The 21471-nt window shown below is 40.6% G+C and overlaps 2 protein-coding genes across 2 annotated transcripts; one reads left to right on the top strand and one right to left on the bottom strand.

Annotated features, from left to right (window-relative positions):
• Positions 1-768: 768 nt before the first annotated feature.
• On the top strand, positions 769-7691 carry lacc1 (laccase (multicopper oxidoreductase) domain containing 1). The gene is made up of 5 exons (XM_047601446.1): positions 769-1420; positions 2434-2612; positions 2847-3012; positions 3554-3779; positions 6434-7691. Exons 1-5 carry the CDS (start codon positions 925-927, stop codon positions 6606-6608), a joined length of 1242 nt encoding a protein of 413 aa, XP_047457402.1. The 5' UTR covers positions 769-924; the 3' UTR covers positions 6609-7691.
• A 95-nt stretch (positions 7692-7786) lies between these two features.
• lmln (leishmanolysin-like (metallopeptidase M8 family)) lies at positions 7787-20661 on the bottom strand. The gene is made up of 16 exons (XM_047601444.1): positions 20232-20661; positions 18802-18905; positions 18640-18670; positions 17620-17702; positions 17367-17484; positions 16521-16699; positions 16297-16402; positions 16110-16204; positions 15766-15883; positions 15232-15339; positions 14951-15138; positions 14210-14342; positions 13968-14127; positions 13201-13331; positions 12404-12614; positions 7787-11486 (listed from the first exon to the last, which is right to left on the bottom strand). The coding sequence occupies exons 1-16, from the start codon at positions 20367-20369 to the stop codon at positions 11386-11388; spliced, it is 2004 nt and encodes a 667-aa protein (XP_047457400.1). The 5' UTR covers positions 20370-20661; the 3' UTR covers positions 7787-11385.
• Between the last annotated feature and the right edge of the window lie 810 nt (positions 20662-21471).

Here is a 21471-nt window from a genome sequence, read left to right as displayed (position 1 = left end):
AAAACTTCATGCCAAACTCCGTTGAAATATTTTCCATTTTAATGACAACTGGAGGAAACTCAGTTAACTCATACCAGACTCCATTTGAGCATCTGTCAATTTAACAAAGATAAAGAATCACCAACAAAGTTTCACACAATTTAACAATATAACCCATTACCAAACTCTATTCAAATATCTACCAGTTTAACAATGAGGGACAACTTCACGCCAATGACACACTAAACTCGATAAAGGCATTAGTTAATCTCATGCCAAAATAAATAAAAGTATCACCCAATTTATAAAACCCTGCTCAAATATAAGGATGCAAGGCAAATTCATGCCAAAGTCCATTCAAATATGGTCCAATTTAGTGATCACAGGTCACAGGTTTAGATCAAGACTCGTTACAGCATCTGACAATTGAATTGCATGTGGAGAACTTATCCAAATCTCCAGACCATTCACTTATTTATTAATTTAATGAAATGAGAAACCCCACGTCAATCACTATTCATGCCTCAACACGTTTTACTGATAAAGGAAGTAAAAAAAAAACTAAACAAACCCCACATATACCGATAACATGTTCTTCCTCATGTTTTCATGTTGTTTTGCAGCGTGTTCTCATATTCCTAACATATAAATTCCGGTGCTTGTGCAGAAAGTATTCTTTGACCTCACTAAACTAACCTTTATGCAACAGTCAGCAGATGTGGAGGAATTTCCACTGTACGCGAGGGCTTTCCAGTCTGGGCGGAGCGACGCTGCAGACTCACACTGCAGGAAGTAGAGCCGGTTGTTATTTCTCAGTATTGTTTTTTTTCTATGTGAGAAAACATTTTCCTGTCGAACATAAAAAGAGGAGGAGGAGTGTGACTCTGTTTGTGGATGTGACTTCTGTCTGTGTTTCGAGCCGTGAATTTACCTCGGCTCTCCGCGATGGCTCAGGCCGTGCTGGTGGACCTGATCCACGGCTGCAGCGCAGCGTGCACCGGAGCTTCTCTGCTGGAGGAGTCTGCACCAGACCCACATGTTTTTCTGTTGTGCGGGAAACGTTACAAGGAGAACAACGGCTTTTCAGACGCGTTTCTGAGCTCGTGCAGAAACGCGCAGGTCCTGGACTCGGACTCCACCGCGGCATGTTTGTACCGGTTCAAGCAGACTGTGGACGAGTTGGATCTGAGCTCGGTCACAGTCCTCACGACCTCATGGGGCCGAGAAGTGCTCGGTTTGTACCAGGAGCTGCTTTTTACGGCCGTCTACAGCTTTGAGTACAAGGTGAAGCCGGTGGAAAATCACACCTGTCCGAGTTGCAGAGGCTCCGCCCACACGGACTCACCTGGTGAAAGAGTATCTGAGGACGTGTCGGCGTTTCTGCAGCAGCTGCCTGCGCTGAAGGGAGAAATCACCGTGTTGAAATCAGCACTGATCCCAGGTCATTCTCAGTAAATTAACCCATAGAATATAGTTCTTAAATTGGTCGATATTTAAATGGAGTTTGGAATCGATTTGTCTCAGATTTACATGAATTAAATTGAATGTAATTTGATATTTGCTTCCTCTAGTTTTATATTTAAAGAAAGTTAAATTCACCAATTACTTATAGGGGTGGGTATTGGAGACGACTTCACGGTACGATACCATAAATTATTGCGATATTACGGTATTCCAATACTCTACAGTTCACATGAAATTTTAAGTGTAACGTAAAATACACATTGCATATATGTACATCAGATGACATCACTGATAATTAATTGGATAAATTGAGTCAAAAAACAATATTCATCCAAATGCTCTGTTTCCAATTTATTGGACTTGACTTTGAAACGTGACTTTTTCTTTTTCTTTCTTTCAATTGTTATTGTATCGGAAGAAAAAGTATTGGGATATATTGCCATATCGATATTTTTTCCCCCACCCCTAATTACTAAGCACAGAAATGAAACATTTTATTATTTAATATAATTAATACAGATCCAAAGGGCCCATACCAAACTACATTCAAATATCTACTAATTTAGTAACGCAGACTCCTCCCTAATCCCATTAGGGCTTTGCCATAACAACATAACAATGTCCATTTAACTTTATAACAGTTTGTTAGTAACATGAGACATACCTCTTTTAAACTGAATAATAGCATCAGGTGGACGTGTACCAAACTCCATTCAAATAGCAGCTAATTTAAAACTTCAGAAGGACCTTTCACCGAACCAGACTCCATACAAGTATCTGCAAATTTAATTGTGCTTTTCTCATCACATAATACGAAAATAAACTTGTATTAACGTATGGTCTACTGACAGGGTTTTGCCATTAACTTTATTTATCCTTGGCACATCTTTTTTGCATAAAATTGGTGTTACAATTAAAAATTCCAACAATTTTGAACATAATTTGGCATGAACTGATAAATTATCTGATTTTCTTTTTCTTTTGCCTCAGACTGTTTTGGTCATGGATTCAGCACTCGTACAGGTGGCGTGTCCTACATTCCAACATTATCCTCCATGAACATGTTCTGCAGCAGCAAGAGGAGGGACCCCGTGGCTGTGGTGACGGAGAACAGACGTCGACTGGCCCTCCACGCTGGTTTCCACCCTCAGCCTCTACGTCTGGTCAAGGTACCGACCCGTCTTCATTATCCTGCACAAGATCAGCAAGAAATACAGTTTAAGGGCATCAACACCAAACCCTGTTCAGTTATTTACCAGTTTAATGATAGCATGAGAATAAGATAAACAAAACTGCATTCAAGCGTGTCTTTATTAATCAAATATAAACAAATCACATGCAAAAAGAGAACAGGATCACAGCTTCCGAGCTGAGGGTCAAAGATGTGAACATGTTTTCTGCAGGTGAACCACGCCAGCGACGTGTGGGTCTTGGGTAAAGCCGAGCCGGAGAGCTACGATGCGTTAGTGACCAACCAGACTGGGATCATTCTAGCGGCTCCGGGGGCCGACTGCATGCCCATCCTGTTCGCTGATCCGGTGTCAAAGGTCATCGGAGCCGCTCATGCAGGTAGCACCTAATAGTGCACATCTACAGGGCTGTTTCAAGACAGTCTGGGGGCCCCAAGGCAAGAGGCACCTTGGAGCCCAGGGGGAAGTTCTCGTCGTGTTGTCATTGCAGCGTATATAAGGGTCATTTCTCTAGGCAACTGCCTAGTTTGCTTGTCTCCTTGCAACGTCCCTGCACATCTGAACATGCACTTTAATTTGAGTAGCTGGCACTAACTACCTCACTGTCCACATTTACCATCAATTTTTCAGTATTTCTTTAATTCCCAGCCCACACTGTATATACTGACAGTCAGAGTGCTGTTATATTCTTGTATACTTTGTATGTTCTTTCAAATTTGATATTGTTTATATTTCTTAAGTAATTCTGCGCTACTGGGACAAGGTAATTTTCCATACATGGCATAAATAATGTATTATTATTTTTTTTTGTTTAGCTTGTGGCGCCCCCTAGAGGTTTTCCATTATCATGTCTTCACCATACCAGAGTTTCCATTAAACAGACTCCAGCAGCATAACTATGAATGTGGATTTGCTTACAGGTTGGAAAGGGACCCTGATGGGGGTTGCCATGGCCACCGTGGATGCCATGGTGACGGGCTTCGGTTGCCGGGTGAGCGACATCGTGGTGGCGGTGGGCCCGTCCGTGGGGCCGTGTTGCTTCATCCTGGACAGAGAGCAGGCGCTGAACTTCACCAGCATCCACCCGGACTGTGTCCCCGACCCAGAATCCGCCAAACCACACGTGGACATCCGCCTCGCCAACAGGTACAGGACAAATACAACAGGAAACACAACAGGATGTTTTTATATGGAAATAAACCGCGTGTCCGCATATATCTACAGTGGGGGAAATAAGTATTTGATCCCCTGCTGAATTTGTAAGTTTGCCCACTTCCATAGAAATGATCAGACTCTGGTTTTTATGGTTGTTTACTGGTTATGGGTATAGACAGAATATCAGTCGAAAATGCATAAAAAACACACAATCTAAAAGTTATAAATTGTTATGTATTTTATTAAGGGAAATAAGTATTTGATCCCCAACAATTCACTTAGAATTCAGGCTCCTACAGATTGGCTGGTGCGCATGTGGCACACAGCTGTGCTCAGTCAACTAATTACCAATACTCCTGATCTTAACTCGTCATGTATATAAAGCACACCTGCTCTAAGAATCAGTTTCTTACATTCCAACTTCTACAGCACCATGGGCAAGACCAAAGAGCTGTCAAAAGATGTCAGGGACAAGATTGTAGACCTGCACAAGGCTGGTATAGGTTACAAAACCATCAGCAAAAGGCTTGGTGAGAAGGTGACAACTATTGGTGCCATTATTCGCAAGTGGAAGACCCATAAAAGGACCATCAACTGTCCTCGGTCTGGAGCTCCCTGCAAAATCTCACCTCATGGAGTGAGGATGATGATGAGAAAGGTGAGGGAGCAGCCTAAAACAACACGGCAGGAGCTTGTTAATGATCTGGAAGCAGTTGGTACCTCTGTCACCAAGAAAACAGTTGGCAACACACTGCGCCGTTATGGATTGAACTCTTGCAGTGCCCGCAAGGTCCCCCTGCTCAAGAAGGCACATGTACAGGCCCGCCTTAAGTTTGCCAGTGAACATCTAAATGACTCAGAGAAGGCTTGGGAGAAAGTGCTGTGGTCTGACGAAACCAAAGTTGAGCTATTTGGCATTAACTCGACCCGCCGTGTTTGGAGGATGAAAAAACGTGAGTATGACCCAAAGAACACCATACCCACGGTTAAGCATGGAGGTGGAAACATCATGTTTTGGGGCTGTTTTTCAGCAAAGGGTACAGGGCAACTTCACCGCATTATGGGGCCAATGAATGCAGCCATGTACTGTAACATCTTGGACAAAAACCTTCTTTCCTCAGCAAGAACACTGAAGATGCCTCGTGGGTGGGTTTTCCAACATGACAATGACCCAAAACATACTGCCAGGACAACAAAGGAGTGGCTCAAGAAGAAGCATATTAAGGTCATGGAGTGGCCTAGTCAGTCTCCAGACCTTAACCCGATCGAAAACCTGTGGAGGGAGCTGAAGCTCCGAGTTTCCAAGAGGCAGCCAAGAAACTTGAAGGATTTAGAGACTGTCTGTGAAGATGAATGGGCCAAAATCCCTCCTGCGCTGTGTGCAAACCTGGTGACCAACTACAAGAAACGTCTCATCGCTGTGCTTGCCAACAAAGGTTTCTCTACAAAGTACTGACTTGTGTTGTGCTTGGGGATCAAATACTTATTTCCCTTAATAAAATACATAACAATTTATAACTTTTAGATTGTGTGTTTTTTATGCATTTTCGATTGATATTCTGTCTATACCCATAACCAGTAAACAACCATAAAAACCAGAGTCTGATCATTTCTATGGAAGTGGGCAAACTTACAAATTCAGCAGGGGATCAAATACTTATTTCCCCCACTGTAACCTCTAACCTTGCGTCTGTGCCCAGCTTTGGGACTCTATGGTGCAACATGCAACAGTCAAATATAATACAGCAATGTAACTGAAAAAATAATCACAATTTTATATTCTTAATATTAATTATTAATTAATGTTAAAGCCCCATTACTCTTCTGCAGAGCATTGAAATTTTGACTCTCAACGGTCATGATGATTTTTTTCTCATGGGTGGCCCTAATACTCTTCTGTACAGCAGCGTTTCAATAATTTTGACACAAACAGTGGTCACCTCTTGTTGAAGGAGAAATTTCTTGGAATTTTCCAATTTTCTCTCAAAATTTTGTCTTTTTTGCAAAATTTTGACTTTAAATTTCGTGTTTTTTTCTCAAGAGTTCGACTTTTTTGCAAAAGTTTGACTTTTTTTCAGGGAGCATGATGGCAAAAAAAAAATCTGCCTCAAATGTTTTTTCTCATGGGTGGCCCTAATGCGTTTCTGTACAGCAACATTTAAATGATTTTGACAGAAACATGGCTCACCTCTCGTTCAAGGCGAAATTTCTCAAAATTTCACTGTTATATTTCAAATTTTCTCTCAAAATTTTGACCTGTTTTGCAAAATTTCAACTTTAAATTTCAACTTTATTATTGAAATTTCGACTTTTCTTTTTGCAAAATATCGACTTTTTCTCAAACTGCATGATGAAAAGGAAATCTACCTCCTCCTCTACCTCATTTGTTTTTTTCTCATGGATGCCCCCAATACTTTTCTGTAATAATGAGCCTTGTTGATATATTTGGAGGAGCCACTCAGTCACTCAGACTCTTTCCACAGTTTATCATATTTTCTTTTGTCTACAAGCTCATTTGCCTTTTAACACCTTTTGGATAAACCTGTCTGACCAAGTGCAAATTGAGAACGCATAAAAACATGTGGACAAAAATACACCTTTATCCTTGTTCCACCCTGTTGCTAACATCTAATTATCCGTCTCAGAGTTCTCCTGCAGAACGGCGGCATCCTCCCCGAGCACATCCACGACCACACGGTGACATCCTGGCCGAGTGTGACGCCCTGCACCTCGTGTCACCCTGAAAGCTTCTTCTCCCACGTCAGAGATGGAACAAACTTTGGCTCACAAGTGGGTTTCCTGTGGATCAAGGAACAATAGTCCGAACAGTGAACAGGTTGGATGAGCCAAAAAAAAAAAGAGGGATATTAGGAGCTCAGCTTTTAATAAAGCCGGGTTTAAAAAACCTAAACATCAGTCAGAAACAGTAGCTCCAACTGTAATGTAGTGCACAACAGGTGTCACAGCCGGCGGCCGAGCTGATAAAGATAGCAGCTGCCAGCGGGACTACAGCCACGTTTATCAATATACAGTACTGTATTGTTTTCTTGTGGACTTTTCATCAGTCACTGACCAAGTACTCTTCATATTTAAAGTATGTACCTGTCCACTCCAAGTACCAGGATACGCTTTTTTCCCTACACATTTATGTGGGGATGCATCTCGAGGTAACTTGTGTAGACGTGGTACAAGCAGAATTAATTTCATTTGCATCATATCAGGGCTTCTGAACTAGAGAGATTTAAGACCTTTTCAAGACCTTTTTAAGACCATTATGGGTTTTAAAACATTTAAAACCTGGATCATACTGGAAACTGAATTTTCATCGAACATGAGGACAAATGGTCCAGAGACGTTTGAGAAGAAATTTCTTTTAATAAACCTGACCAGTCAAAAACCTTGTTAAGTATGTAGTTCCACTTCCAGGTCTCATTTGTAGTTTTATTTCTGCTAATAGTTATATTTCATAAAGAACTACATGGAACTAAGTTGCAAAATATGTTCGTACATAAGACTTTTTAAGGCCTTGAATTGGGATTATCCAACGTTTAAGACTCTGCAGAAACCTTGAATAAAGTTCGCTGGTGTTCCAGTTGCAGAATGGACGTCCTGCATCTGAACTTATCAAGTACAAAAATACCAAGTGCATCAGTAGTTCAGGACTCGGCTTCCAAAAACACTTCATACACTAAAACGTTATGTGTCCACAAGTTTTTAGTGCCTTTTTTTTGTAATTTTTTGTAAAAATAGAGAGAATTCGAGCTGGATGTTTGTTCCTGTTGCTTTTATTGTAACACATTGATTACACACGTTGATTAATGACTGCAATTTGTATTTTCTGTGGTATCGTTTTATTGTGGTATTAGTTTTACTGTCAAATAAATTTCAGCAGCAATGCAACAAGTTCCAGCTGAGTGGATTTTAATAACAGACCAGATACGACCATGTGATTTATCAAATTTATGATAAAGTTAAAGAAGAAGACGACGCGCTGATGCTTCGGGGATACAGACGGCTTTTATTTTCAGTCTTGATTTGTTTTAAAAAGCAGCCCTTTTTCTAAAAAAATGAAATAAATGTAACAAAGAACAGCTGAGTAATGCAAATCGTTTGTCTCACTACTGCATAAAATCAAAAGGAAACTCAGAGACGTCTCCTGTGTTTCCATCAACACATTTTCACCAATGTTGACTTTTCTTTATCACAAACTTACTTTAAACTATAAACTCTGAAATCATTGTTTTTTTTTCAGCTCAGTGCAACTTCAGTCAATCACATTTAACATATTGAAAACCAAAAAAAACACAATCAAAACAGAATCTCCACGGGTCTTTTTTTTTCTCTTTAAAATAACAAAACGACACGACTGGACTGAGGTCTGATCATCGGCACATGACTAACAGTAATGACACGAAGCTCTACAGTGCATGAATCGTAACAGGTGTGGAATTTAAACAATGTTTCCAGCTTCCTGTTGACGACATAAAAACAAACCGACAGAACACAAACAGACACAAACGCATGACGGAAAAACTACATTTGTGGATTCCAGGAAACAAACACTACAAAAAAAAAAAAAAAAAAAAAAAACTTGGTCACTTCATGTAAACACCTCATTCCAATGCAGCCAAAAAGAAAAGTCCTCTGACATTAAGGCCAGCTCTCTTGGTTTAGTGCAAATCAAGACATTTGATCACTTTTATACACATTTCTCACACGAATGAAGCAGCTGCACTAAAGTCCACGAGAAGAAGAGTTTCATTCCAAAACTGATCAGGGATCAGTGATTGCGTCGACTGGAGAATAAAAGACACACGGAAACAACTGGATCTGAACTTTAAACTGAACTTGGAGTCACATGATTTCACCATAACTTATATAATGAGTCTGAATCTATTTGGAGAACTTCTCTCTCTCTGGTCTGTTTATGTCAGGTCACATGACGCCGCGACTTCGTCCATGCGTTTTATCGTCGCTGTCGTTTTGAGTCATCTTGTGTTATGACTCTTCATGGTTTTATTGTGCCGGTGTCTTTGTGGTTGTGTGTGTTTTGTATCCCTGTAGTTTCTGTCTTTGTAGCTGCATCGTGTGTCTTGGTCGTTGTTGTGTGTCTCTTTGTAGTCGTATTGTGCATCTTTGTAGCTGTTCTGTGTCTTGTAGTAGTGTTGTGTGTCTTTATAGTGTCTCTTTGGAGTTGTATTATGCACCTTTGTAGTTGTAGTAGTAGTAGTAGTAGTAGTAGTAGTAGTCTATTGTCTTGTTTGTAGTGTGTTTTTGTAGTTGAAGCATATCTCTTTGTAGTTTGTAGTTCTGTGTCTTGTTTAAGTATTGAGTCTTTGTAGTGTCTCTTTTTATTGTGCATCTATGTACTTAGTTTGTAATTGTGTGTTTTGTATCTGTGGTTGCTTTGTGACTCTGTGTGGTTGTATTGTATATTTATAATGTTTCACACTGTGTTTCCTCGTAGTTGCACTCTGTCTCATGTCGTTATATTGTGCATCTTTGTAGTTGCACCGTGACTCTGGTTTTGTTTTGGAATGAAACTCTTTGATGAAGCTTCAGAAACAGCCTTGGAAACAGCATGCGAGACAAAATAATCTTCAATCGAAAGGTCCACTTAGTTGTTCCCCACGTTATTCTGTCTAATATCACATTACAGATAAAACTAAAGAGATTAAATCACCGTCTCACTGCAGATAAAACTCATTTGTTCTATCGTTTCATCAACACGTTCAATGGAAACAACTTCTCTCTCACCCTCTCAGAACGGATCCATCGTACATTAACGTATTAAAACAGTTCCTATGATGCACGTACAGTATTTTGGCCCAGCTTTCATCTCAACACTCACAGATCATTGTTCTCATTTAGCAGCTGAATTGATGGAGTCATTACAAACAGTGAAGAGAGAGTCCTTGATTATAGAAATAACCAACAAACCAACCTGTTCTGTAATAAAACGATCAGAAAGTATCTTCATTACATCATTCACAATATTAAGCACCATTGGATTCCTGCAATGCTGCATCTCTAAATTAGATCTTGCAGTGGCTGTAAAGTTGTGTGTTTACCTCCACGTCAACGTGACACCAGACTGGGAACGAAAGAAAACTTGTAGAGGAGAATGTTTCCTGAACATCTACAGAATCTGCATTTCAAATGGAGCCAGAGTCTAAACTCTCAGGGCCGTCAGCACAGAATAATGGCCGACCAGTCTCAAGTATTTTGGCTCCTTCCACGTGAAACTGCAAATTTCTTGTTCTTTGTTTCTTAGTCATTAGGTCTGAGTGATGACGTGGAGGTTTTTAAGACCAATGGATCTGACTTTGACTATAATAAACTCTGATATTCAGTGAAACTTAACAGAACAAACAGTGACTAAAATATTATTAGTTAGACTTCAACATTGTTCCGTCCGCTACAGATTCATCCCGTACCTTAATTAACGTGACACGTGATCGACACAGAGCAAACGAGGTAATGAATTAAAATGAAACCCCGTGCGTCCTGTCAGGAGGACGACGGGAAACGTACTCGTTTTTTACGCTTCTATTTACAGTAAAAGTTTTCTGCATAAAAGATTCTTTGAGCTTATAAAAGTTCAAAGAGTTACCTTTTCTCACCACCGGAGAGAGAAACTTCACGCGTCCGTGAGTTCTCTGGCTTCAAGAGGAGTAAATACAGTTTAAGAAAAACAGGATGTGTAGATTTAAAACGATCCGCTTGACTTTTCTTTTCGGTTTCTCCTGGTTTGGGTTGATCGGACAAAGAAATCGCTTTTTGTCGTGGGATGATCCACAGTCAGTTTCGATCTCTTCGGTGTAAATGAAAAAAAAATATGGAATTTGGTGAAGCAGGATGATCCCAAGTTGGTGTAAAGTTGCGAAACTGGAAAAACAGAGTGAATCCATGAGGTTTCTACTGCATCATGTGTCCATAAACAAAAAAAAAACAAAAAAAGAAAGGAGGAAAAGGACAGACGATCTGTCCTGGAGCCAAACGAACGATCCCATTTGCTTTTGTAAGACAAGAGGACAAAACTAACACAATATTTTCATGCACTTAAACCAACCTGAGAATGTGTTTACATGCACTGTGGTAACCTGGTTGCTCAAAATAAATCCCAATATAAACCCCAGTGCCAGTGCCCTGGGTAGATTATGGCCATGTGTCAATGCCTCGTCATGAGAGAAGATGGTCCCTGTAGATCACACGTTAGCTGCCACGTAGCTGCTCGAGAGTGTTGTTGGTTGAACTCCTGGAGAAATATATCTGCACAAATCAGGCTTTTTAATCCCCTACTCTGACCACAATGAGCAGGTTTAATCTGGTTACTGGAGTGCATGTAAACGCACCGACTGACACCTGAAAGGAGCTTCAGCAAAAAGGATCGCTGGCAAAGAAAAAACAGACGAAGGATAAAATAGACTGAAGCAAAGGAGTGGAAGGAGTGGAAGGAGCAACTAGAGGAGTATTTTCATCTTGAGAGTAAAAATAAAGGAAGTAAAAGATTAAAACGGGGGAGAAAACCAAATCCTCGGAGGACGTCCGTGCACCAGAGTGTTCTGCTACCTTAGTTTGTGTTTGTTTGTGTTCATCAGCTGCAGTGGCAGAGGAGCAGTCCGGCCACTAGAGGGAGCAGGTTGAGCAGCAGGAGCCAGAGAGTGATGGCCAAACCTGGAGAACCGGAGCACGGATCTAGAAGGAACAAACAAGACAGGCCCGAGTAAATAAACAAGCCCTAACCTCTTATCGTTCCAGCATTGTTCCCATTTAGGACAGACTCAAAGTTAATTAAAGTTCATGCACATTTTGGAGTTCAGTCACGATCTTGGTCTTTTTTAAAAACCAAGATTCTGAGGTTTCTATGACTAAAGTCAGAATCACTCTAAGTGGTTTTGTTCCTGAGGAATTAAAGTTGACACACAGTAAAATAAATAAGACGTTTTTGTGATAGCTTGATCTTTTCTTTTTTTATCTGATGTTGGTTGTGTTGGATGAATCCTATAATATGACAGAAGGAAAAAAGAAAGATCCTTTACATTTTCTTACATTCTTTGATTTATAAGTTTACACTGAACTTTGGGGATCGGGCTTCGTTTGGAGTTGGAATATTTATATATATTTTTATTTGGGGGAAGGACGTGTGATTTAGAGACTGATTGCGGTTGAAGAACGTTTACTCTGGATTTGGATTGATTGACCGGGGAATTTGGGGGAGCACTGAAATGTTTTGCTTGTACTGTGAAGCATTGGACGTTTATTGAACTGTTGGGACATTTGAGGCTTTGAAAAGTATTTTTATTGTTGTAAATCTTGTCTTTAAGAGTTTCCTATAATTCTGTTGCCCTGAAATTTTGGTTAAAGAAAAGACAAAAGTGAGTTTTGGGTTTCATTCATTCCGTAGCGTCATTGTTATTTCCTTTAGGCCTCATGTATCTTTTCTCTACCCGGAGACTGTAAATGACTTAATTATCTGTCTGGAGCCAAGTTAAATTTAAACATTACACATATTTTGGTCTTTAGTTACGCTGCACATCTATGAAATCAGAAGAAAAAACACAACCAGAGCTCTGATTGGAGGGTTAGAGGGTGGATGACCAGCAGCCACTGACCTATGGGGTTACTCCTGGAGGTGTTGATGGGCGGGAGCTGGTGGGGGAGAGGGCAGTTGTCACAGAAGTCTGTGCAGGCGGGACAGATCAGGACGCCGTTGTAAACCCAGTCGTTGACTCGGACGCTGACGCTCAGTAGCTGCCCTTTACGGGCGCAGAGGAAGGAGCGATCCTGAACGAACACAGTCAGACCCTGAGCTGAACACAACACCTGGAAACACACACGGAAAAACACGTTTAGACTCCAGAGCGTGGTTCATTCAACTTTAACTAGAACTACGGTTTAAATATCACTAAATATGATGGTTACTGCACTTACTAACTTTAATAAAAGACAAAAAACACAATAAGTGTTGAAAAAGCTGCAAAGTGGACGCAGAAGATGAAGATTTATCTTTTTTTTTTTGGAAACAGTTTGATTCTGTAAATTTTATTCTTGTGATTTAATGTTTCTTCTTTTAAAAATTAAACTGCCTGTTTCAGCTGTTTCAGTCTGAATATTAGAGCTGCTTCAGCCTCAACCTTCGCCCGCCACCTCTCGTGGTGTCGACCTTTCACAAAAAGTTGAGGCTCCTGAACGTAGACACTTAATAAACAGTTCTGTAAACCTCATAACACGGTTGATGAGTTCATTTGTGCACAAATGTTCATGGCTGAGAAAGTTGTGATGTGCATTATTTGTTTACAACAAGCAGGTGCCTTTTCAATGAGACACTACATACTTGCTATAATTATGTGTATACAAGTAAATTGTGAATAAATATATTGATTAAAAAAAAATTCTAAAACTGATGCACTTTGTAGCATCCGGAGCCCCAGTCGGGGTAGGTCATCTTCCTGGTGCACTGCTCCATGATGAAGGCTGATTTCTGGTAGAGACACACAGAGTCGGGTCCGTACTGCTCCGCTCCGTAATTCCTCCACCAGTCTGAACACACACACACACACACAGACACACACACACACAGATACACTGTTAGCTGGTAATAGTACAGTTTAGTTTTTATTTTAATGGTAAATGTAAACAGAGAACGCCAACACTTCTTCTTCTAACTCCTAGTTTGAGGAGAAGTCGACTTCTACAACTCCCCCAACAATAACCAGGCAACTTCTTCTCTGTCTGTGTCCTTACTTCATGGAAAATGTGTAAAAATAAAAGTGCTTAATTAATAACTCGAAACTACCCTGATATAAACACGATAAAACTTAGACTGAGACTGGAAATGCTACAAAAAAAAAAAGAAGAAGAAAATACAGGCGTGAGATGCACTGAGACTGGTTGTTATTATCAATTAAACAAATTTATATAGCACCAGAATAAGTGAATGTCATTCCAAGTGCTTTACATGTGCTGGACATTCATATACATACAACAAAAGGACATGTTAAAAATGATGAGTTAAAGTAATAAAAGATCAATATCAAAAAATAAATAAGAATAAAAATCTAAAAACATAGTAAGATAAAAAAGAATGCAGGATAAAAATATAGAATAAAATATAGAAACGCTCAAAATTAAGATTAGTCAGTGGAGCGGTTTCTGATTAAATAAGTGTCGTGGTACCTGGCTGGTTCTCGGACACCCGACAGTACGAGTTCCTCTGGTATTCTCCGCTGAGGTGCCAGCTGAACTCCTGGCTGAAGGGACAGTAGTCGGCGATCTCCACGGCGCCCCCGAAGAACGGCAACTGATCAGCGGCCACGTCCGGGATCCCCTCAAAGTACTGACACACACATAACATCACGCACAGACGAGCGGCACAGGATTTAGGATCCGCTCACAGTCGTGTCGTTCTTGCTGCGTACCTGGTAGTCCAGGGGAAGCTCCTGCGGGTATTTCTGCAGGTTGCACACAGCCACGGCCAGCTGGTCCTGTCTGCAGGTCAGCTGCAGAGGAGACGCTCGCACCGTGTCGCAGAACGGAGTCACAGGATGTCGTCTGCAACAACAAAGACAACAAAGTCACGACTGGTGAGACAAGAAACCGGAGAGAATACACACAAAATTACACTGTTAAAACTGATCTGTGTTAATGTATCCAGGTTTATTTTACAGAGTTTCTGCAGGTTTGAACAAGTGAAATTCTAAAAATCGTTCTGGGTTAAATTCTACATCAAGTAGGAAAGATAATTACTTTCAAAATAAGAACATTTTGGAACAAATAACATATTCCCTGAGACTTCGAAAAGATATATTCACTAGAAGGAGGAGCCCGTACAAACTTGTTCTGTGTAAGTGTTTCCATTTAAAAGGTGTTTTGTGAATGAGCTGTAACTCTCGTAAAGTCTCGTCTCATAATTCAATTAAATTCTTGTCACTTTGAGGAAGATGGATTTAGATGAACTGGTCACATGACCTCCTGAGTCAGTAAATGTTCTGAAATAAACTTAAATAAACTCATAAGAGTATAAATAAAATGTTTTATGTTTTAGTTTTTTATATATTTGAGAGCTTGTATCTATAATCAGTTTTTTATTGTGATATTTAGGTTCTGCACATTTCTAGAGGTAATGAAACACACAGTTTGACACAGAGTGTTATTGTGACCTCTGTCTCTGTCTGTCCATCCAGAACTTGCAGCTCTTCATGACGAAGTCGCAGCCGAGGCCTCGGCCCCAGTCCAGCCTCTGGGCCAGGCTGTAGTTGGCTCGGTACCAGCCCGTGTCCTCCATGATGGCCAGCGTCAGCCGCGAGAACACTCGGTTCTGGGTGTGGGAGCCCGTCATCGCCTCGTTCTGAGTCAGCGGAAAATGAAAATAAATTCATGGAATAATTAATAGATGAACAGAAGAAATCCAGGAAGTTGTGGTCAGAGAGTGTGTGTTGACCTCCAGGAGTCTCTTCTCCCAGTGGTTGAGTTCGGTTCCCATCCCTCCCTGGTTCTCCAGCTCCATCCCCTCCAGGATGGGGCAGTTAAAATGCCTCCTCGCCTCCTCCTGGAACCAAACAGACTCTTTCACTCTATCTACTTCAAAGCTTATATCAAATTAACATTTAAATGAGGTAGAATCTGCAGGTTCGGATAAAGTCCACGTGATTAAATTTAGTGAATTAGTGACTGAGCAATCACAAAAAGATACATGATTTAAGAGGGAAACTTTAATTCAAAAACCCCACTATCTGTATTCTACATAGAAAATGATGTGTATTTCATTTTGTGGAGTTAAAATATGGTACAACGTGAAATTTTTAAAAACAAATATAGGGTTTATCTAGTAAATATTTTTAATTTTTAAAACAATGTTGGACACAGACATTATATATTGTTCATAACCTGACATTGTTGGAATCTGATGCAGCTTGTACTTCATTAATGTGTCGATGGTTTGAGAAAAAAAAAGATAAATTTCTCTGTCTCTCACCACAACGCGAGGAGTGACGAGGACGTGGACGTGGTGTCGGACCATCGTTCCTCCTCTGATGTCCCACAGTCTGCTGACCCTCCTGATCACAGCCTCGCTCCACTGGTACAAACCCAGACTGACACACAGGTTTAAGGTTTAAAGTTAATGAGCGGCATCGTTAAATCCTTTCATCTGATGCATTTTAAGCTTCATCCTTTAAATCATAGATGTTTGAGGTTCTCTGGTCTCCTCTGTGCTGTTTACTTGAAGCACTGACTTTCAGCACTGCAGAGAAACTATAAGTGTAAGTTTCCATTAACCAGAGAAATGACCAAAACCTAAACATGAGGGACAGCGTTCACCTCTCGTTGAAGGCAGGCAGGCCGCTGGTGAAGCGAGGAGTCAGAGGTTTCCCCTCGTCGTCGTGGTAGAAGGCGAACAGACCGGCTGAAAACCCCTGAGGAGCAAAGTGCAAACACAGACGTGAAGCTCACTAGTTCCGTTTTGAACCTGATGACGTTTACAGCAGCGTCGGTGGGATGTGCTGACCAGAGCGTGGATGATCTCATGTTTGACCGTAGAGAGCATCCCTTCAAACTCCTGGGGCTGAGAGGAGATCATAGCAGGGCACAGGTTGGCGTAGCCTGCAATAGGTCTGGAACAAAAACACACATGCACAGATATGAGTTTATTCTCCGTTATTCATACACAGCATCTCCATGTTTGTGCTACTTTCACTCCTGCCGCTGGTTGACGGAAACGTTTCCTCTCACCTGTCCAGCTCCGCCTCCAGCTGGCAGTAAGCAGCGTAGGCCACGATGTTCTCCTGCCCACATCGCTCTGTGGTGATGCCGCTGACGTAGAGCACAAAGTCGGACCCCTCCACTCCAGGGCCGTCCGGGGGCCCGGAGGGGCCGCATGACTTCCCCGACTCGCTGCACACTTTGCATTGCTGCGGGAGAGATACACAAAAAGAGTGAGTTAAATCTGAGGGTAAGAGTCTACAGCACATGTGTCAAACACGGACGGTCTAATCTGGCCCACAACAAGAAAATTATATAGAAAAACTGAGAATCAGGGCTAAAAAGCAGACAGCAATGTGCAAAGATTACACTTATTTTTCTTTTTAAAGGATAGTTTATTAAATGTAAACAAGCTCCTAATTCACTTGATCTTCTTTGCACTAAAAACTAATGGGAAAAGTCTGGAGTCGTCGTTATTTCAAGAATTCAAACAAATTCGAGAACATTATTTGCCATTTTTGTGCACAGACAAGCCAGTCTAAAAAAAAAAACTAAAAAGTTTAAAAGAAGCTGGGGAGAGGATCTACAAGAGGATATCATGACTGAAAAATGGGAGGAGGAACATTGCACTATACCTGATATTTGTATTAATAATCCTAACCCCTAAAGGAAAAAGGTACATTTTTCTACTGTATTTGATATAAATTAGACTTTCGAACAGAACAATTTAGAAAAACTAAAAGGTCTGGAGCCGATATATACAATGGGCTTGGATGGAGGGAAGATTTCATTTTAAGAGTAAATAAAAACCATCAGAGCTTCAGTCTCTCGTGTTTTTACTACAACACATACAATCTATCAGTGGCTCTTTCTTACCTGTAGGTGGTGCTGTGGTACAACGACAGGGCCACACCGGGTGACGTCTGCACAGGCGTCCTGGCAGTAGCGATGAGGGTCATATTTCTTCCTCATGTACTGGTTGGTTGCACATTGTCTGAGACGACAAACAATCACATTCACTCTGCACTGTGTGAGAATGACTGATTTCATCAACATAAATTCATCTAGATAGTTGGGAAAAGCTTTCTAACATTCACCGTCTCACATGTTAAACCTCAAAGCCACTTACCTGCTGAGAAGAACAGGTCCAACCCTTCGTCTCACGCTGAAGGCCCTCTGGAGGTAGTCGATGGCTTGTGGAAACAGCTTATCCTGAGGAGGAACACACACAAAAAAATACATAGTTTGAGTCTGTTACACTGAGGGTAACTACCCACTGAATTAAGAAACATCTTCAGCCACAAGATCTCAACACCAGGCTTGATGGACGGATAATGTACAACATTCCTCGCTCTTTGGTGAAAGTGTCTTTAAAGTATTCACCTTTAAAGTCCTGGTGTAAATAACAGAATCACCTCAAATTGGATTAACTCCCAGGTTTGGGAATTTAAAGCTACGATTAAGGACCATTTGATTAGTGAATGCACATGTCCTCTTACCGAACATGTATTTTGCTGTTTTAACTGTGTTTTTTTATGTTTTGTATTGTTGTTTTTTTCTATTGTGTACTGTATGTCGACCTATTATGCTGCTGTCTTGACTAGGATCCACTTGCAAAAAGAGATTTTGAAACTCAATGGGATTAATTCCTGGTTATATAAAGGAAAAAATAATAAAATATAAAATTATCAATATAATAATAAACAAATGCACAGAATAAATGCAATAATGAATTTGCCAAGATCTTCAAACCAACCTACATGTAGCTACCAAGTAAGTGTGTGCATGTGAACCGTGGAGTCAATTCAAAGGTGCTCAACATCAATTATTGATCAGTCCTTTGTCTTTAATGCATTCTGTGTTAAATTAGCTGGTGAATGAAAGATAACCCTGACGTTATTTCTGAATGAATCATCACTCTGCTTCCCCCGCTGGCGTTACAGTGGTGGTGCAGAGGGATGTGGCTCATGGGCTTAAATTTCCTAATCCGTAACTCGGAGGAAGAGTGAATGAAGCCACGGCTCAAGACGACGGAGAAGACATCAGTAGGGGGTCGGCACCGGTGCTACAGTTCATCATCTAACAGCTTTGCAGTTATTTTTTCAGTAACTAATACAAGGACGACTGAACATTCAAAGCGTCTCATTACCTTCACCAGTCTTCTCTTGTCTGCAGCAAGTCTGTGGAGACAAAACACATCAGCTTATCACTGCAAAACTATTAAAACACAGGCTCCTGACTACTTTTAAGAGTGTTTATATACTGTCTCTGTGCGTCTTTGTGAATCCCATGATGCTGCTGCAGCACTTACTGGTCAACGCTGTTGTCGTAGATAATCTTTATTTTGAGCTGAAGGTCATCAGGGGAGCTTCTCTTAGTCAAACGCTCAGGCTTCAAGTGGACGTGATGGACAACCTACAAGAGAAAATAATAATAACAAACCACAGTTTGAATGATATGGATAATATATGGAACTACAATTTGCATCAATAAGATATCAATAGACTTAAAGTTAAATATAGAAATAAGAATTTAAGATCTACCATTACTGATGCAAATATATAATATCAAGCAGCCAAGAATCTGACACTTGACATAACTGAGAAACAGTGCCTGCATTGCAAAGATTGTCCATCAGAAAGGACAAACTTCCACCTCATTCGAATCACAAATATAAACATCTAATGTGCGTCTAATGATTCTGGAAATACCTGCATAATGAAACTAGGTGTCATATAAAGTACTTGTCATCACGACCTTTTCTGGAGGTTTAATTTGCTGGAATCAAACTGACACCAAGAATGAGACGTATCAGTAAATTGGAAGGTAACACAAGTAGGAGGGTTATGTCCATAAATTATGATTCTGCTAAATTGTTTTTTGGTGCCTTATTACTCGCATTTCCGAACTAAATTTAAGTTTTACATCAAATATGTTCAATTTGTAGAAACTGTGCTTTTATTGTGAAGATATCTACCCGGAAATGTTATTTCTGTTGTTGCTAGGGGAAACAGCTGCTAGGCGAGGGGGAAAGCTGAAACTCATAAAGATGTGAAATAAAATCACTGCTTTTACGGTTAAGAAAGATAAATTAACTGTATTCTAACGCTTTTCATTTATATTATATAAAAAATAAACACATAACAAATTTACTTGATATGCTATACATTTTATTTTAATAATGTTTCACACGCATATGTTGATTAACCACTGACGCTAATGTAACTAACTAGTTTAGCCTCAGGTGACCAGATTTCTGAAATAAAATCCGGGGACATTTACAGCTCGGCTCGGATTAAAAATAAATAAATAAATGTTATCAATATTATATGAAGAAACAGGGACCATTGTGGTTTCATTTATTCTGACATATTTATTCATATTTAACCTGCTTGTAATGTCAATAGCAGCGACACTGGCTCCCGTAATAGCTGTATTCTGCGCGCATGCTCATTAGCGCTCCCTCTCCGACCGGCTACCGTAATAACGGCTACCGGCTACCATAATAACTGTTGTTGTAGTCTGCGCAACATTTTTTTTCTTATGTATAAAACGCTAAAATCGGGAACATTTTCGGGGACAGCTTTAGCCGAGGTACAAGTGATCCAAAACGAGGACTGTCCCCTGAAATCGGACGTCCGGTCACCCTTGCCTAGCCCTTCAACGGCCACATTAGCTTAGCCTAGCTTAGGTTAGCTTAGTTTACTTTAGCTTAGCTCATTGGATATTGAGCTCACTCACCTCGTCGGGAGAGGGGGCTCGGTGCTTGCAGGTACCGTGACAGCTCGCTTGCACCGCCAGGAGTGAAAGGACGAGGACGGGGCCGAGGTGGAACCAGGACAAGGACGGCTTGCCATCCCCGCTCAGCCTCGGCTCCATCCTCCGACCTGCCCGACAACCGGGGCTCGACAGCCCGCAGTCAACACGACCTCCGCCGGTCTCGGTCCGGTCCCCTCGGTGCTCGTTTCGTTCATCGCTTGCAGGGAGAATCAGAACATGTTAGCATGCCGCGAAACGACGTTACGATGGTGGGTCCTAAGGATGAGGAGACAGATGGGATTTAAGTAAAACCGGCTTGTAAAAATAAAAAAAGGAAAAAGCAATAAATGCAAGTCTGACAGCTGATTGCAGAGAGGCGGTGCTCTAAAGATCGTCTACGTACAAGATGTACCACTCAACAGAGATGTTCTCTACCGTGGTTTAGAGAAGACTGCAAAGATCGATAATTAACCGGATGAGTTACTCCAACACTGGGTTTTTTATCCCACTAAGTCGAGAGGAGCAAAATTTAAAAGTATAATTAGGAAAAAACTTTGAATGAATGACAGTGAATGATTTTTTTTTTATTTATTTCGAACTTGTAATACAAAGAAAACAAAAAAACCTTACAACATTTAAACAATATTTGGATGGATAAAATATGGAACGTCGATTTGCTTCAATGAGATATTAAGTTAAATATAGAAATAAGAATTACAGATCTGATATATAATATAATATGCAAATATATAATATCAAAGAGCCAAGAATCTGCAATGACAAACCTGAGAAACAGTGCCTGCATCGCAGAGATTGTCCACCAGAGAGCACAATGGTAATAGGTTTTATCTGTCAAAATGAAAAAATGTTCTACTTTAATACTTCCAACTTTCACCAATATTCCAGCATCCGCCTAACATGTTTGAAAAGCAGTAGGAAGAAGCCTAATGCTTATTTAATCCTACCCCTTCTCCATTTAACATTCACTTCCTGTGTGTGTGTGTTTTTTAGACATATTCGAGCTCCTTGTGCTTAGACTTACTCATGCTGGGACATTGCTTTGGTTTCCTCTGTCAGTCTGTTCCATAATTTCACTCAACATGTAGAAATACAAAATGTTTTTAATGTTGTGTGCACACAAAGATGGTTTAAATTTAGTTCCGCCCTCCGATTATATCCCACCTCTATAAAAAAAATAAATAAAAGGTTTCTGAATGTTCTT

The sequence above is a fragment of the Mugil cephalus genome, chromosome 12 (genome assembly GCF_022458985.1).
Source record: "Mugil cephalus isolate CIBA_MC_2020 chromosome 12, CIBA_Mcephalus_1.1, whole genome shotgun sequence".
Classification (NCBI taxonomy): Eukaryota; Metazoa; Chordata; class Actinopteri; order Mugiliformes; family Mugilidae; genus Mugil; species Mugil cephalus.
Note: the sequence above shows the minus strand (reverse complement) of the source record. Positions and strands in the feature narration are given on the sequence as shown.

Coding starts and splice junctions, on each gene's coding strand:
- lacc1 (XM_047601446.1), top strand. CDS start 925: ATGGCTCAGGCCGTGCTGGTGGACCTGATCCACGGCTGCAGCGCAGCG. Junction 1,421..2,433: donor GAAATCAGCACTGATCCCAG/GTCATTCTCAGT, acceptor CTTTTGCCTCAG/ACTGTTTTGGTCATGGATTC. Junction 3,780..6,433: donor GACATCCGCCTCGCCAACAG/GTACAGGACAAA, acceptor TATCCGTCTCAG/AGTTCTCCTGCAGAACGGCG.
- lmln (XM_047601444.1), bottom strand. CDS start 20,369: ATGGAGCCGAGGCTGAGCGGGGATGGCAAGCCGTCCTTGTCCTGGTTC. Junction 16,403..16,520: donor CTGGAGGCGGAGCTGGACAG/GTGAGAGGAAAC, acceptor TTTTTGTTCCAG/ACCTATTGCAGGCTACGCCA. Junction 15,340..15,765: donor TCGTCACTCCTCGCGTTGTG/GTGAGAGACAGA, acceptor GTTTGGTTCCAG/GAGGAGGCGAGGAGGCATTT.